At 40.6% G+C, this 17,616-nt stretch overlaps 1 protein-coding gene across 5 annotated transcripts in view; it reads right to left on the bottom strand.

Moving 5' to 3' along the window:
* DCAF5 (DDB1 and CUL4 associated factor 5) overlaps positions 1–17,616 on the bottom strand; it is a 76,699-nt gene that overhangs the window by 12,794 nt on the left and 46,289 nt on the right. For all 5 annotated transcript variants that reach the window (XM_051621598.1, XM_051621602.1, XM_051621601.1 and 2 more), the window contains exon 7: positions 8,239–8,305. In XM_051621598.1, the coding sequence (XP_051477558.1) occupies positions 8,239–8,305 (67 nt within the window). The remainder of the gene's footprint in view (positions 1–8,238; positions 8,306–17,616) is intronic.

The raw sequence follows: 17,616 nt of genomic DNA, 5'->3' as shown, positions 1-17,616 counted from the left end.
TCAGGGGAAGCACAGTAGTAGAACATACTTCACTCTTCTTAGAATGGTGAACCTCCCTCTAAAGCCCCGTAAAACAACTAATTGCCCAGTTACAGGAAAAGTCCTCTAGAAGCAGATTACTGCAATCACAAATCCTAATAGTCAGCTTCTTCCAGTAGTACAAGAGGTTTTAATCATTTAAACCAAAAGTATTGACAACAGCAATATTCTGATCATCTTTGTGTCAAATAGGCTGTCTCAGAACCTCATTTTTGGACAACCTCTTGCCTGGATGCAATGTTAGTCTACCAACTCCTATGTGCTTAAGCTACATTTCTAAGTGCCTAATGCAGAGACATCTAGATCCTTATCCTGACAGCAGCCTCTTCATTTTATAGTAGCTCAGCAAAGTTGGTATCACATTACACAAGGATCTGCATGGCAGACATATGCCTATGTCCAGACTTGTCTGGAAACCCCCTGGTCTCCCAGCAGAGGCTTAGTTGCAGCCTTACATCTTCCAGCCACCTCACAGTGTGAGTTACATTTGCTCATGTCTGCTGGCAAAAATAAAATAAAAAAAAAGTGCATCTGTACATTAAGTGAAGGTCGGCCATAAACTGCTCAAATTCCTGAGGCCATCCTCCTTTTCTGTACGTAATATTTTGGGGTTTTTTGCTGTCTTCACTTAACTGCTATTTTTATTTGTATTGTTTCAGCAGAATTCACCTCTGCTATCCCAACAACACTCAAATTTTGTGAGATTTAGGTTTTTTTTTTAGGGGATGGCAGTGTTGTTTCTTTACTTTTAAATGTAGTGGTGTGCACAGGTCCTACAACTCGTGTAGCATGGCAGCTTTTATTTTCTTAGATAGTTACCTCATGTGTAAGCAGTGTTTATACAGAAGCCATTAGCTTCCACATGTTATTAATAATATTTAAAAAAAAAAAAGTATTACAGTCTTCAGAGGCTGATTATGCCAATTTTAGAAAGCTTCTAACTTTCTAATCTCTAACTTTTGGAAAGATGGGATGGAGATACACTAGCTGGTTTTGCAATACTATAAAAAATTAGAATGCTTTAAGACAGTTCTGAGTAGTAGTTTAGTGCACTAGCTGTGCTGGTCAATGTTTTTTTGGCCTGCTTTTATTTGAAACACAAAGTGAAATGTCCAGGAAACCTCTCTTCCTGTACAGCCAGCAAGTAAGTGCTCCAAAGAGGAGCAATACAAAGTCTCAAAAAATTCTTTAAATAATATCCTACTATGATATCTGATCAGCTGGAAGAAATAACTTACAATAGGCTAACTGTGAAGCGTACATTTTAAGAGAGACTTCCCCCCTATATGTTTGACAAAACTACCACAGCAACACCAGGCATATATACAGGCTCTGATACAGACAGAAGGAAGGAATAACACAATGCTTTGAAGTGGTAGATGTCTGCTAAGCTGCTAAAGTGTTTACTTCTTGGTTTGCTTTATTGCTTTATGTTTTAAGTATTATGCAAATGAAATAATTGTTTATTATGCAATTTTTAAAAGAGTTATGCAAATGAGTTGGCATTTCACATAGTGAGAACATGCTGGATGAAACATACCAACACATTAAATACCACTAGTAAACCTTAATGAAGGAGAGGGAGATACTTTGACAGCAATCTGACTTCCTATGCACAAGTTCAACAACACATAGCAGTGTTTAAAAAAACCCAGAAGCATGAATTATTTGAAGGATAAGGAAAAAAGGGAAGTGACAGATTACTCTGAAAGTGCCCTAGTGCTGAAATCCTTTAAGAATGTAGAACAGCCTCTAAACTAATGGAAGCTGCATTGCTCCGAAATTTTTTTTAAAACTGTCAAAGCATCAGAGACCTTGCTGGGATAAGGAACAATCCTCCACTGGCTCTGTAACAGAGGAATTAAATGACCTCATTATGAAGAAGTCCTTTTTCAGTGTCCTAGAGAGAAAGAAGTCCCACTGGTTGTTCATATAAGGTAGAAAGACATTCCACAGACTAAAGCATAACTTCAATACAAACCTTGTGAATTACTCAAAGTGCTGAAAACTCCTGAGAAGAACCAGATATTTGCAGCTGCTGCCAGTGTGCCACAGCATACCATTCCACTGTAGTACTTGGCACTACAGTAGCTTGTTTAAAATTAATTTAGTTTTCATTAATAATAATCCACATTTAGACCCTAGGCCACAGTCCTGCATTTGAATCCTATGAGGTCATGATGCGCTAACGGAAGCGAGATACCATAGTCTGGGAAACAAATGCACAGCTCAATGCAAGCAAACGTCCACAGCATATGGGGCCTCTGCCTTCAGTGCAGCAAATCCTGTTTAGACTCCTTAAAAAGCCTCTCTCACACCTGTATTTGTGTGCACACATTCATTCAATGCGTGTCAGCAGATGGCTTTGCTCCTCAGAGATTGTCTCTAGAGAAGCTAGATTTAAACACTAGCACCTTGCCCAGACAGCACAGGGCCCTGCAGCATCCCTCCCAGTGGGATCAGCAATCTGATTCCAGCTCTGGCAGCAGCCAGAGCAACTTCAAAGTTTCCCAGCAGCAACAGGAAAAACCGACCTGGGTCACATAAAATATGGGGTGAAAACAGCAAGGGTTGGCCAAGTTCCTTTCTCCTTCTGGCATAGTTAAGAGGAGACAGTTTGGAGGAGGCACCAGAGGACTCCAGCTTAGTACATCTGCTACTACAAGAGAAAGCAAAGCCTGCCCATAAGAAACCAGCTCCACTTCCACCCGCAGACTGCTTCCTTCATCAGCTTTGAACCCACCCTCTACCTCCCAGGCCAGGTGAACAGATCAGTGTGCCCTTGAAGAGCTTTAGGGTAAGCACAGGGAGCAGTGGGCTGGCCTCAGCACCTGCCTCAAGTAACCTGCTCTTCCAGGCAATCACCCACGTAGCCTAACTTAGGCCTAGAACCAGCCCTGTGGTGCTCTTGTACCTCTGCAGAGGTTCCAAAATCCAGTAAAAAAAAATAATAATTTAAACATCTAAAGAATATGTGAAAAGTTGTAGTGGTAGTGACTATTTCTGGATGTGTATTTCTCCCTTCTTTTGTTGCTGCAAAATATCTGCCACATCTATCTACACCTTATCTGTACCAGTCCTCCCACAGTTGTTATCACCAGTAGAGCTTAACAACAATACAAAAGCTAAGACAAAATTACTACAGAAATACAACTCTGGCACACCCCTTCCACTCTGTCCCTTCTCCTGGTCTGAGAGAGATTGTTCTTTGGGTGTGTTTAACTGCACAGATAACAATGCTTTTTACAATGTTACTGAAATCATGGAAGTTAGCACCAACAACTATGAATTCTTAACATAAAGGGAATCACAAAATGTTAGGGGTTGGAAGGGACCTCTGGAGAGCATTGAGTTCAACCCCCCTGCCAGAGCAAGACCACCACAGAATCTAGGGCAGGTCACTCAGAAACACATCCAGACGGGTCTTGAAAGTGGAGGAGACTCCACAGCCTCTCTGGTCAGTCTGTTTCAGTGCTCTGTAACCCTTGCAGTAAAGAAGTTCTTCCTCATGTTGAGGTGGAACTTCCTGTGCTCCAGCTGGCATCCCTTGCCCCTCATCTTATCACAGAGCACAACTGAAAAGAGATTGGCCCATCCTTCTTGACACCCACTCTTTAGATATTTATATACATCCATAAAATCCCTCTTGGTCTTCTCTTCTCTAGACTAAACAGTCCCAGGTCTCTCAGCCTTTCCTCATAAGGCAGGTGTTCCAGTCCCTTAATCATCCTTGTATCTCTCCATTGGACTTCCTCAAGTAAATCCCTGTCACTCTTGAACTAGGGAGCCCAGAACTGCACACAATACATCAGTCGGGGTCTCACTAGGGAGAGTACAGGGGGAGGACAACCTCCCCCAACCTGCTGGACACACTCTTCTCAATGCACCCCAGGATACCACTGGCCTTCTAGGCCACAAGGGCACATTGCTGGCCCATGGGTAACTCGTTGGCCACCTGGACTCCAAGGTCCATAAAATAAGTGAAATTATCACACAACTGATAGCTCTTGAAAACCGAGGTGTGAAAACTGTTTGCCTGTACATTTATTTTGTACTGGTAGCTGCAAATACATTCAGTACAATAAAGAGGAAGGCGCTTTGGCACAGTCAGATGGCTAGCTGCTGGGTACTAAGGCTTCTTCAGCCCCACCCAGCATTCAGTGTTATCTTCAGCTTTCTAGTGCTGAATTAGATACCTGCTAAGGCCACTGAGAGAAACACTCAGATTCTGAATCATCTTCTGCTTGGCTACAGCACCACAAAGCACTCAACACTGCCTTTTTTTTTTCTGATAGAAGTAATCTAGCCAGGACATTTCTGCAGGTTTCTGGTGGAAACCAGCCTAAACTCCATTGAACATGAGAACTTCTTCCACACTGCCCCACCACTTACTTGCTGTGATAATCTGTTAAACTGCTCCATGGGCACACTGAAGGAAGAGACAAACTACAGGCCTACAAGTTAAATAGTTTAGATCCCTAGACCATGCCTCAGAAAAATCAGTTTTTAAAAAATTACAAACCTTCCAGAACATGCTCTCCATTATACCAGATGGCTTCCCCCACCCCAACCCAACTGGTGAATATATACAAATGCATACATGTGCAATGCATGTGCATCTATAAAAATCTCAAAAATAGCTAATGACATTAAGAAACAATCATCTATTATTCATCTTCACTTATCAGCCTTGAACTTTGAGAGCTTAAACCACAAGCTGTCTCCAATGAGATAACTCTGTTCAAATGTTGTGAAAAGATCTGTTGCTGAATTCTTCAAGCCTAAAGAGGTGTCTGCATTTACAATTAACAAGGAAAAAAAAAAAAAGGAAAAGAAAAATTGCATTAGTTCTGCTGAAAATTGCTGCAATTAGTTTAGTAACTGGACCACAATGACAGGCACCTCCCTGCTAGCAGTTACAGTCACAGACATCATTAAAAAGAGGTTTTGAAATGCAGTTTGCCATTCTGATTTAGTGAAGTTTTCCAGAAGTCTAGTGACAGCCTGCTCACGTAAATGGAAGGATTCCCACTGTCTTCTCAATCACACATAAATAACATATTCCTCACATAGCATCTTCAAGCAATATTTCAAAAGCGAGAGACAAGCTCCGAGTTGCAAAGATGATTCAGAGTAGTGGGTGAGGAATGTAAATTCCATTTTTGCAAAACATTTGGTCTACTAAGCCCTTTATTACCCCACAAGACATGACAGGTTCTGTCTTGAACAGGGATTCTTTATCAGCTAAGAGACCATGTTTATGGGAGTTGGGTTTAAATACTGCCTGAAGTGCTTATATGCTAACAGTCTTGCTGGGCAGGTCACATAGAGCTGATGTCTCTTCCCATTTCTCATTTGCATTGGAGTAATGTAAAAGCTGTGGAAACTCAGGACTGCTTTTCTTCTGCCAGACTAATGTATTAATTCTGCTAGAAACTGTGCCTCTGAAGAAAACTGGGATATATACTTGAAAGAGGAAACTGACTAACGAATTCACCAATCTGTAATTACTTTTGAAGTACGGTGGAAAGCTGGGTAGTACTTGGATGGAGAAGAAAGTGGAAAAATGAACAAACTGCTCCATCTTCAAGAAAGGGAAAAAGGTGGTAAAAAAGCAACCGACCTTCTGGCACAGGAAACCCTGGCCTATTCAGAATAATCTAAGATTGTGGAGGGAGACAGACAATAAAACTCTTCAACAGAATAGATTCCTAAGTAATTTAGTAAATAACTTTTTTCACCAACCTTCCCACCCAGAAGTAAATCCTGTCTAATAACTGGACCAAACAAAACGACTAGCAGAGTTTCCAGTAGAGGGAAAATGACTTGATGCAACCAGCTGACAGGACACTTCTAAATTATTATCATTTTCAAAAAACAGCAGAATTTGTTCCATTTTCCTGGAAAAAGACCAACACAGGTAACTGCATTCTGCCAACTTGAAATATGTTTGTAATTGTCTGACTGGTGTGTTTCTTTCCACTTTCCCTCATCTTCTGTTTAGCAATGTTGCTAACTATTAGGTAGCTAGTACTTGCTGCACCTGTACTGAAGTAAAATTTATTTCAGAGGTGCTGTTAAGGATGCAGCTCTGTAAAAAGTTTTAGGCTTGTAAAAAAGTTGCTATTTACAAACAGCTCATATAATTTAAGGTAGCAATACCATAAATATTTATAGCAACATGATGTCTGAATTCAAACCAAAGGTAGAAATAAATTAAAGAGATATTTTCATTTAAAATACCAATGACCAGTACAGGACACTACATCACCCTCCCTAGTTTGTACAATATTTTAAATGAAAGACCACATCCCAGACCCCTCAGACCACAGACCCAAAGACATTTGTATTTTAAGCTAGAACATGAGTACAAAGAGTTTTCCATTGAACCAGATTTCTAAAGTCACCACATCCCTACAGCAAGACTCTTTCTCCAAGAAGGAAGTACAAGCAACCTCTCCAGCTGGATAACCATTCTGAACCACAGGAAGAGATTCAAGAAAGGATATTTCATCACATTCAAAACAAGCACAACCATTCAAGAAGGGCTGAATGAACAAAAAAAGCTTCAATAAGGTTATCACAGGTGATTTGGATGGCTGACGATTTATTTGCCACAGAAGTCAAATCTTTAGGTCTAACAAACAAAGCTCATTAGCTTTGCTAAAATATTTCAACAAGAAAACTCCTTATGTTACAAGAGACTAAGACATACACCTTCCTACTACAGGATCTTCTGAGCCATTAAGCAACCACTGAGGGCAATTGACATTAAGTAAGTAATTTTGTAACTGAAATGTTGCAAGTGTAAGGACACCCTTCCTCATATTACAAGAATAACAAACAAAAAAGCTGACCAAAAACATGTCTAATACTATTTTGTGGTAACTTTAGCTATCACTCTTTGTGGAAAGGCCCCAAATAAAAAGTTTGTCAACTGCAGCTACCAGGGAAAAAAAACCTTTAAGACCATCACAACCAGATAAACACAAAATCCCCAAACCAGAATTTACAAATGGAGTCAGAAGTATAGTAACATGCATAAAATGGAAGCCTACAGTCCACACATTGCAACTTACAGGTAAGTAACTAATTTAAATTTATGTAACCTTTGTTTTAACTAAGAGGAAATTCTGTAAGTAGCAGTAAAACAGTGTCAAATCTAAAAGGAAACCATATCAACTAAAAGGAAAGTGGGCAGAAGTCTCTATAGACCCTACACAAAGATAGAAGGCCAAGGAACTGGTCTATTTAGCAGGACCATCTTCAGGACTTCTGGACTGCAACATGAACTGTTGGTTAAGTAAACAATCCAAAATTAGAACGGCATTTTCCTCAAAAATGTGCTGTTATCCAAACCTCTAAGAAGCTAGTCATCCTCTCAGCTGTGGATTACACAGCTGTGATGAACAGCCTTCGAATACGAAAATATTTTCATTTAACCTCCAACACAGCTTGTAATTTGCTCTCACTACTGCTAAAGCACCTGAGACCACAGGATAGCACTCGGTTGCACTTAATACCACTAGAATATAGTTTAAACTGCCAGAGTTGTTAAAACTAGAAGCGGTAGTACATTTTTCTGAAGTCTTTAGTCTTTCATTCAACATTTAACACCCTTCTAGAGGAGCACAGTGATTTATTTCAACAAAAGAGACATGCTGACATTGTATGGCTTAGAGATAACAGTGTATGATGTCACATTGCCAAGCCCTACACAACACCAGATGATATCAAATTAGGCACTGACCAGCTGTGGCATCTGCAACACAACTGTTACACTCCCACCCCCCGGCAGTATTGCTTTTCTTGATTCAAAGAATACCCCTCTCCTATACCTTCACACAGAACTGAGACAGTGCTACTTGCTTAGCATGTCTGCCCCAGCACTGGTAAGGGTCAGAAATGAGTCAGAAGTGGTCATTTCCACCTGCTGATAGTGCTCTTCCACCCAGAAAGTAAGAGAGCATAACTGCTCTGCATTAGAAATCAGTGGGAGGGGTTTGGTGTAAGAGGAAAGAAAGAGAGGAAGAGGCCAATGGACTGGAGATGTAAGGAGGAACCTGCAAACCCAGCACTATTTTATGCTGAAAATTTCATTATGAGATGAAATTTCTTAGTAACAGATCATAAGTTTTTCAGTGAACTATTAGTCAGAGTTGCCTCCTCTCCCCCAAATTCCAAACCAACAAAACTTACCTGCTTCTGGATCTGGAGGAATCCTCCACATGTACAAATTGAAGTCATCAGAGCCCGAAAGAATGTACTGTTAGGAGTAAAAACAAAACAAGTTTACCACAAAGTATTCCGTGAATTATGCTGTTTTACTCTTCATCTAGTTTCCCCCAACAAAAATGAGAAAAATATATTAATTTGTTGCACCTTGCTCATCAACCTACCCTTAAATAGGGGTGAGGTACCAGAACAAAAATGTTGTGTGCATATAGAGATCAAAATTCTAAAGTGTGCTTCATGCATCTAATGCCTACTGCCTAGAGTGTATGTTTTCTTTGCTAAACAAGGCTATGGATTTTGGTGGCTTTAATAAAAGTGTGTCTAGAGCAAACCCCCATATCCCAGTCTGCAACTCTGGTCTTTTTTTTAATGTCAAAGTCTTTCATCCTTTTTTCTCATTTCCTGAACTACCAAGGAAAATTCCACCAAACACATACCTAAGAAGAGAGTTTGCATGTCCATTACACATAAGCACAACATGTCCCTGCCCATGGCAGGGGGGTTGAAACTATATGATCTTTACTGTCCCTTCCAAACCAAATCATCCTATGATTCTGTTCCTGACTCAGCAGTCAACTGGAAACCATCAAAGGTCAGCCACTGAAGATAATTTTGAACACTGAACAAACCCAAAGCTACACATTCACTGTCAGCAAGTCTCAAGTGGTTTATAAAAGCACATTTATAATGCTGTTAATTTTTTCCTTGGTTATACTTACCCTGAAGAGATGAAGGTTGCCCTTTCTCAACACTGCATGAATGATAAGCAATCTCTTTATTGTACAGAAGTTTAGGCAGCATGCAATTTGATGTAGCTTAATGTAATACAAACATGCACTGGAATGACAGGTGACATTTGACATGGTAAAAAGCTTACGCCTCTCAGTTATGAGTGGCCACAAACTGTGCCTTGTCTCCAAATATCTCTTCTCCAACAAACTGTACTCTCTGACATTTATTTCTCTCCCAAATTAAAGATGAGATGACACTTAGTGGAACCAAGGGCAGATTCCAGTTCCAGTTATATTGGTGTAGACAGTGTAAATCTCCAGCCCTCAACTGACTTAAGGCTTCTGCTTTATCAATACAGTCAAGAAGCTGGGTTTTTCATTTCATTATAATCATTAGGGTAGAGGGAAGGGAGAAAAAGAAAGAAACAGAGCAAGTCTGTCTGTCCCTTTTCTAACCTTTGACAGGAGACAAATTCTGTTTTGTTTGGTTAAAATATAACTGCTTTTTGTGCTTCATTCCCCAGGGATACATAGACTCCTCAGAAAGGGTAACAGCAAGCAGTGAGAAGTCTTGGAACAGCACAGAACTGAGAAACAACTAAACAAAAAATACACACTAACACAGAGAAAACTGCTAAAAATTTGCATATATTCTGTCTGCAATGCTAATTACATTTGTGCAGTGTTTGAATGTTTCCAGCCACAAAAATGCAATAACCAACCACTAAAATCCCTTCTCTGGTCTCCTACTATTACAATCCAACCATTCTTTTTTCCCTTATTATTAAGGATGTAGGATATGAGTAAGCACTTACTAATGCAATGCTGCTTGTTTTCTGACAGATAAGAAGCACTGATCAAACAAAAGTTCCTTTAAAAACCTGTGCACACTAGTTCTGCATCACTCAGAGGCCCATCCTTTCCAAACCAGAAAGTTATTTCTGCTATAGGCAACATGTTCAAGCACTTAGGCAGCTTTCCTCTGCCAAACTGACCTGATGGTGCCAGGAATACATGCTTCCCTTTCATTTGACTGCTCATAAATGTTAGCCCACAGCAAGCTGGGCCACTGTGCCAAAACTACACAAATTAGAGCTCATGTAGGCAACCTCCCAACAATCAGAAAGAAAGCACCTCTGATATGTTTTGTTACACAGGCAACGCTACACAGCAAAAAAGTCTTGTTTAAAGATGTTGCCAATTATTAGCATTTAGTACCAAATCATGTAGTTGAAGCAGCAACTGGTTTACCTAGGACACGTAGAGAAAAATAAACTTCTAAAACAGAAAGCTCAGTGTCTTGAATTTATGACCATAACACCCCTCCCCCCCCCCTTTTTTTTTTTTAATTTTAAATCAAATGAGCTCTAACAAACTCTCAATGAGAGTCATTTACCGCTTTACAACATAAATCAAACAAACCTACCAACAATGACAGGCCCCAAAGTGACAGATTTCAGATATCCTGCACCAGGCACAACACAGAAAAAACACGTAATGTGTGCTCAGGGAACAAAGTGTCTGTGAGACTCCTCAAATCAGCTTCAAAACTGATTTGCAGAGGTACGTACTGTATATTCTGTAAGACTCAATGGCCAGCTGCCTAGGAAATCTAGTGTATCGTCACTCCCCAAAAAAGAACACGGTACCTGCAAAGACCACTGGTCCAAGTATACTCTGCCTTGCTTTGGAGATAGCAGAATTTAGAATGCCCTTACAGTGATGTGGACTCGTGACACTATGAAGAGTGTAACCAGGAGATCAAGAAAAGCCTTACTCCCCTTACCTGGCACTTCTGAGGCCACACCTGGAGTATTGTCTCTGGTTTGGGCCCTCTGATACAAGAGTGACACTAACGATTTGAACAGAGTGGAGGAGGGCTGCTGAGGTTCAAGTCATGTGATCCGTGAGGAAAACCTAAAGGGAATTAGCCTTATTTAGCCAGAAGACGAGAACACGAAGAGATGGAATGAACCTTAACAGTCTCCCACTGCCTGAAGGAATACAGAGCAGCTGGGGACAGACTTCTTCTCAGAGACATCCAGTGGATGCTCAGGAAGCAGTAAGTTACAGCAAGGGAAATTCCAGCTGAGTACAAAGGAACTGTTTGTCCAGGAGGAGCGTAACAAACACTAAAATTTGGCCCCAGAAAGACAGTGGAATCTCCATTCTTGCAAATCCAAAATTTACCTGGAAAACTCCGTGAGCAACCTGATCTGACTTAGAAGATGCTCTACTCTGAGGAGCAGCCTAAGACAGATGACCTCCAGAGCTCTCTTCTGATTCATTTTTTTAAGAAGGCAAATAATTGTCTTGGTGGATTTGGACTGGTTTCTAGGTTGGGGGGTGGGAAGGGGAGAGGGCAGGAGAGTTGGACAGTGTAAGGAAAATGTCCACCTGAAACCTTTACACCCCATCACACATCACAGCTTCATGAAAACTTGAACGGGAAAACAAGCTTAGGCCACACAGAGAGAGACATAACCCGCAGGTAAGCACATGGACTTGCATTAATGCAGGTGGTCACAATTTGGGGAATTTAAAGAAAGAAATCAGCGAAGTATCTTAAAGTAGTTCACAGAAATGCAGAAGAGCTGAGGCTGGAAGGGACCTCTTTAAGTCATCTGGTTCCAACCCGCCTGCTCAAGCAGGATCACCTACAGCTGACTGCCCAGGACCATGTCCAGATGGAGTCTCAGTATCTCCAGTCGCCAATCCCACTATCGCCAATTGACATTGTTCCTACCTACTTAAAAGCACTAAACAGTCCTTCACTTAATTATCACTTTCTAGCCTAATGACATTTGCACCAATCAAATACACTTAGCCAAAGTATCCTGGAGTAAATTAAGAGAAGAAGAATGAATAAAACACCTGCATTGCAATTTATGTCTAGTCACATAACAAATCTCAGCTGTTCTGAAGAAGTGCTTACAGGTTTAATTTTGCAACTGAGGCAGCCATCAGTAAGTACCAAAAACATTAACTGATTAAGTCATCTAAAGAAGTTTGATGTTGTAAATAATGGGCTGCAAGTTTGTGGTGAATGGACTTAAATGCACTTGCTGGCTGGTCACAAGGGGTGTTCCCCAGGGCTCAGTACTGGTGCCAGTTCTGTTTAATGTCTTTATCAATTATCTGGATGAGGAAATCGAGTACATCCTCAGTAAGTTTGCAGATGACACCAAGTTGGGCAGGGCCAGTTGATCGGCTTGAGGGTAGAAAGGTTCTGCAGAGGGATCTGGACAGGCTGGATTGAAAGGCCAAGGCCAACTGTACGAGGTTCAACAAGGCCAAGTGCCAGGTTCTGCACCTGGGTCACAACAACCCCAAGCAATGCTACAGGCTGAGGAAAAAGTGGCTGGAAAGCTGCCCAGCAGAGAAAGACCTGGAGGTGTTGGTCAAAAGCCTGCTGAACATGAACCAGCAGTGTGTCCAGGTGGCCAAGAAGGCCAGTGGCATCCTGGCCTGCATCAGGAATACTGTGGCCAGCAGGACTAGGGAGGCGATTGTCCCCTTGTACTCACCATTGGTGAGGCCACACCTCAAATACTGTGTTCAGTTTTGGGCCCCTTGCTACAAGAAGGACACTGAAGCAACTCCAGAGAAGGGCAACAAAGCTGTTGAAGGGCCTACAGCACAAGTCCTCTGAGGAGCAGCTGAGGGAGTGGGGGTTGTTTAGTCTGGAAAAAAGGAGGCTGAGAGACCTTATGCCTTCTATGATTACCTGAAAGGAGGTTGTAGCAAGGTGGGGGTTGGATTTTTCTCCCAAGTAACAAGTGATAGAACAAGAGGTAATGGCCTCAAGTTGTGCCAGAGGAAGTTTGCATTGGATATTAAGAACAATTTCTTTACTGAAAGTGTTAAGAGGCACTGAACAGGCTGTCCAGGGACACGGTCAATTCATCATCCCTGGAGGTATTTAAAAGATGTGCAGATGTGATGCTTAGGGACATGGTTTAGTTGGCAGTGTGCTGGGTTAATGGTTTGACTTGATGATCTTAAAGGTCTTTTCCAAACAAAACAATTCTATTATTCTGATTCTATAGATCACATTCCACACAATATCCAACTATTTGGTATTTCTGCCATTCCACTGCTATCACTGTAGCAGCCAGTAATTTCTTCCACTCTCTTTCCCAGTTAGCACACCTCTGGGGTACAATTTTTCCTGCTGGTCTCACAACATAGACTTCAATACCCAGATATATTCCTTTGTCCTTTTCTGCAAGACCAGGTGATACAGTTCTGAGAAGGAACATGGGTTTTCAGATAGAGACCAAGAGACTGTCAGAAGCATAACTTCATGACTGCAGCTATTGCAAGATGTGCCAGCTGAAGCTTCAAGAGCAGACTCCCAGAACCACGTCTCTTCCATGACATTTGAAAAAGTAACTCAATTCCAGCTAGTACTCTGCACAAGACAATGGGAGCCCAAGGCCTCTGACGTTACTAGGATGTTTACATGATTATCTGTGAACACTTTTCTCTGATCTATTTATTATTAGTATAAGAATAAGCCAACAGTTTTCCAGACTAGTTGAAAGGTGGAGAAAAAGGATTGAGAAAATGCAAAAGTCATTTCATAGTACCAGAAAATGCAAAGTCCTAAGTTGCTATGAAGTTCTAGTTTTTAAGGCTGAAATCCTAAGGGAATGGAGTAGACTTTTTAAAAAGAAGGAACAGAAAGGAAAGAAATGGAAGGGGTTGGGGTGTCATGCTGCATGTGCTTAAGACTCCATGTTAATTGTGGCCAATGATTTTTGCTCGAGGGGATGTGCAAAATGTAATTCCTAGAACAGCACACCTTCTACTCATTCACTGCAAGAACAAAAGCCCAGATAATCAAATCTCAGAGACAAGCTAGTGAGAGGCCAAACCATCCACATTCGCAGAGACAAGTACACAGCTAAGACAGTCTGCATTTTCCCTCCTCTTGCACTCCCTACCCTGCCCCTCCCCGCAAAAGACAAACTCCAAGCAGAACATAACCCCAAGAACCAGTGTAGTGCTGAATTCAGAATCAGACCAGACACTGCACTGGGTGCTCAGATGTCTGAAGGGAGAGACCAGTATTAAAACCACCTGTTTGAATGTCTGCATTTTTGCTCTTGTATCTGAACAGGACTTTGGAAATCAACATTCACGATATTCACATGAACATGAGATTAGACATGAAAACAGTTGCTAAGAATTAATATTGGTGTGTTTTTTTCAGAAGGGAAGAATCACCTTCTATGTCTAGCTGTTAGCAACAATGACAGGAAAAGGGTTCCAGATGACTACGAGCTGCTGATTCAGAAGTTTGCCTTAGAAGGAAGAAAACTCTCAGGCGTGGTTAAGAGTCTGCTGCTGGAGAAAACACAAATTGAGTCTGAGCTTCAAGTACACATAAAATGCTTAAAATGAACTACCAACAGGAATCTGGCTGAATTACTTTGGACTAGCACTCCCCACTCATTCCACTCTAACTGTTCTCATTTTCTCTCTCCTCATGGAAATGACAGCAGTTGATATAAATAAAGGGAGATCTAATATGCTGCTGGTAACAGCAGCATTAGCATTGCATTTTGCAGAGTACTACCACTCTGGGGAATTTATTTTTGTTCTTACCACTGCCAATTTGAACATTTTCAAAATCCCACAACTTACATATCCTCAAGTGCTACTGAATGTAGACTATTTCAATAAAATGGTATTTTACAGCTTCTAATATCAACATTTCCTGTTTCCATAAAATTTCTTCTTACTTATGACCTACATCAGAGACATTTTTAAGCTCTTGACCCTAGACAAGGGATCAGCAGACACGGATCATTTTTCCAAAAGAATCAGCAAGTCTTTTGAATGGTCCTACTAATATAGGGAAGAATGAGATGAACATAAGAGAATTTGTCTTAAAAGCACAAAACAAAAAAGCACCTTCACTTTATAATTTTAAGTGGATGAATAAGCCATGGGTAATGGCATAGAGATGATAACCATTTGAAAAGAGATTGCTGCTAAGCTACTAACAGGCAAATGCTTGTTAGAGACACTCAAATTCCATGCCCCTGCTTACAGCTTTACTAAGAAGTCAACTCTGAAAGAGACTAAACTTCTTATATGTCAGTTCCCACTCACTTGAGCATGTCTGTCCTCTCCTCAGATGGGCCAATGAAACTTGGGGCACAAAAGATCAGAGTAGACAGATTTTTTCTCGGGCTTTTAGCAAGTTGTCCCTTAGCTTTTTGAAATAACACAAAATTCACATGCTGGGGAAGAAGCACAGAGGCATCCAAATTTGATACAGTTCTGTTGGTGTTTTGTGCAGTTTCTTCTAGAGGCTGGATGTACAGCTCTTCAATATCATGCATGTAACATAATGGGGTACAGGCTTTTGCTTTTTTTACTATGACAACAAATAAAAGAATCTGGTTTGGTGGCAGTCAGCTGGGCTGAAATCTTAAGTGCTCTTGACCATATTGAGAAGAGCTTTCTGGTGCAATATGAACTGTGAAAGTCACAGTTTGACATGAAGCATCACTGAAGTTTGAAAAACATTGATTATTTGTCCAAAAGAGATGGAAATTCATAGCAATCAGCACTTTGGAGAAGGAATCAATTTACATGAAGAACATAAAACTGTGTATTTTGACAGGCTTTCCAAAGGCACAGGGCTTATGTTATTTTGTTCTTTGTGGCATCTTTCCGTCTCCAAGAACTTTTAAAGTCTAATGGCCAATTTCAAATTTGATATAGAACCTGAGGGTTCCAGAATTATGGGTTGCCTACAGAGAGAAAGACCCTGAAAGTAGCCACTGAGAGCAAGGCAGTCCTATAATCACATACCCCTACTAAGTATCAGGAAAGCCAAATGGGAACTCACGCTTGAACAAAACAAAATACCAGGGAAATCACCACAATCTGCTTCTCATGGGACTATTTCAAAGGGGATAAGAAAGCAAACTATAAATAAAAGCAAAAAGTAATAAAGTTCACCTCATATACATCTGTGTGCTTGTATACATATAAAAAAATTGCAACCATCAACACAGAACTTGCTATACATTGCACAGTCTGAATGAAAATGTTAGAAGATAATTTTTTGGGGGTATTTCTGGGCATTCTGTGATGCCAAGAATGGTCTACACATCTTCCTTATAAATGAGACTTCTTGTGGGTTTTTTTTTCCATTAATAATAATAAAAAAAGACTGGTAATTAACTTGCAATTTGAATATAATTTAGTTTAAGTCTGCATTTCCGGCAGGTAGAAAACCCATAGATTTGTTTTCAAATAATCTTTCTATTATTAGAGTACCTGCTGACCAGAGGGAAAACAAGGTAAGGACACATCTATGGAAGAGGAAAAGACTTTTTCCTATTAAAAAAAAAAAAAAAAAAAAAAAAAAGGGGCAACAAGAAGCAAACCAAGGAATCAGCAAGACAATACAGCTTGTTTGAGATAGGCAATTCCAGAAGAGAAAAAACAGGATCTCCCACAGAGCATTTCCTTTCCTTAAACAATTAAGAAACAAGCAACATCCAATTGGTTGAATATTTCCATATCTCTGATTCCTGATATTTCTGTAGGGCTGTTACCTTTATGCTGATGGATCTAGGCATTTAGTATAGAGTTCCCACTGAGTACAGCTTGAAAAGCTGCTCTAATAACCACCTGCTGACCTCCTCTGCAGGTATGCTCCTACCTAAACCTCTTATGCCAGCATCAGTGCTTGTGACACAGCAGTGGTCTGGTTCAGCAGCTGGAACTGTAACATCTCATAAAAATCACAATCAATCATTATGTTTCTTCTCATTTATCTATTTCAACTGGCTTCTATACGGGTCAGGTGGGTGCCAGTACAGCCCAAGTGAAGTACAGAACCTCCCATCTCAATGACATACTGCCTTCTTGCACCCTCAGTCAGAGTGGCTGCCACTTCTTTCAGAAGCTCTCACTTTCACCAACAAAGACATTCCTCCTTCCAAGGCAGCTAACACAGGGTGCAGGGCTGGAAAGAGGTAATGAGCAATCACCTGTGCAGGATATTAACCTCTTGTTGCTGTCTCTCAATGACAATGCCTAAAGTAAGAAGAGACGTAACTGGGAAAATTATTTCTGAAATGTGTTTTGGAAAACTTATGGTTAAGAAAATAATTTACCTGCAAAAAAGGATACCTATATGTTCGTTTATCTTCTGCTTTGTAATACTTTCTGGAGCAGAAATCGTATCTTTTGAGCAATGTTTATCAAATTTTAAAAGTAATCTACAATTAGGGCACACAGCCCTGTGGTTTTAAGAAATGCATTTGCTTTGAAAACAGCTGTTCTTTCTCATACTACCCAGGGCAGCAGCTTCTAACCTCTACTACTTGAGACTTTTTCAGGAAGGCTGAAACTGGCACAAAAAAAAGAGCTTAAATGTTTTCCATCTTGGCCTGAGAATCAAACAGGTATGACCAAAGGCTTCTTACAAGAGAAACTTTGTTCCTCAGTAAGAAACATGCCTACCTCGTGAACTGGAAAAAGAAAAGCTGTGACACAGCAGACTGGAGAAACACAAATTGCTCCTAGTACATAAAATGAAAAGCCAAAACTTTGTATTCCCACTCCCTAAATCCCTATT

Source organism: Apus apus, chromosome 5 (genome assembly GCF_020740795.1).
Source record: "Apus apus isolate bApuApu2 chromosome 5, bApuApu2.pri.cur, whole genome shotgun sequence".
Classification (NCBI taxonomy): Eukaryota; Metazoa; Chordata; class Aves; order Apodiformes; family Apodidae; genus Apus; species Apus apus.
Note: the sequence above shows the minus strand (reverse complement) of the source record. Positions and strands in the feature narration are given on the sequence as shown.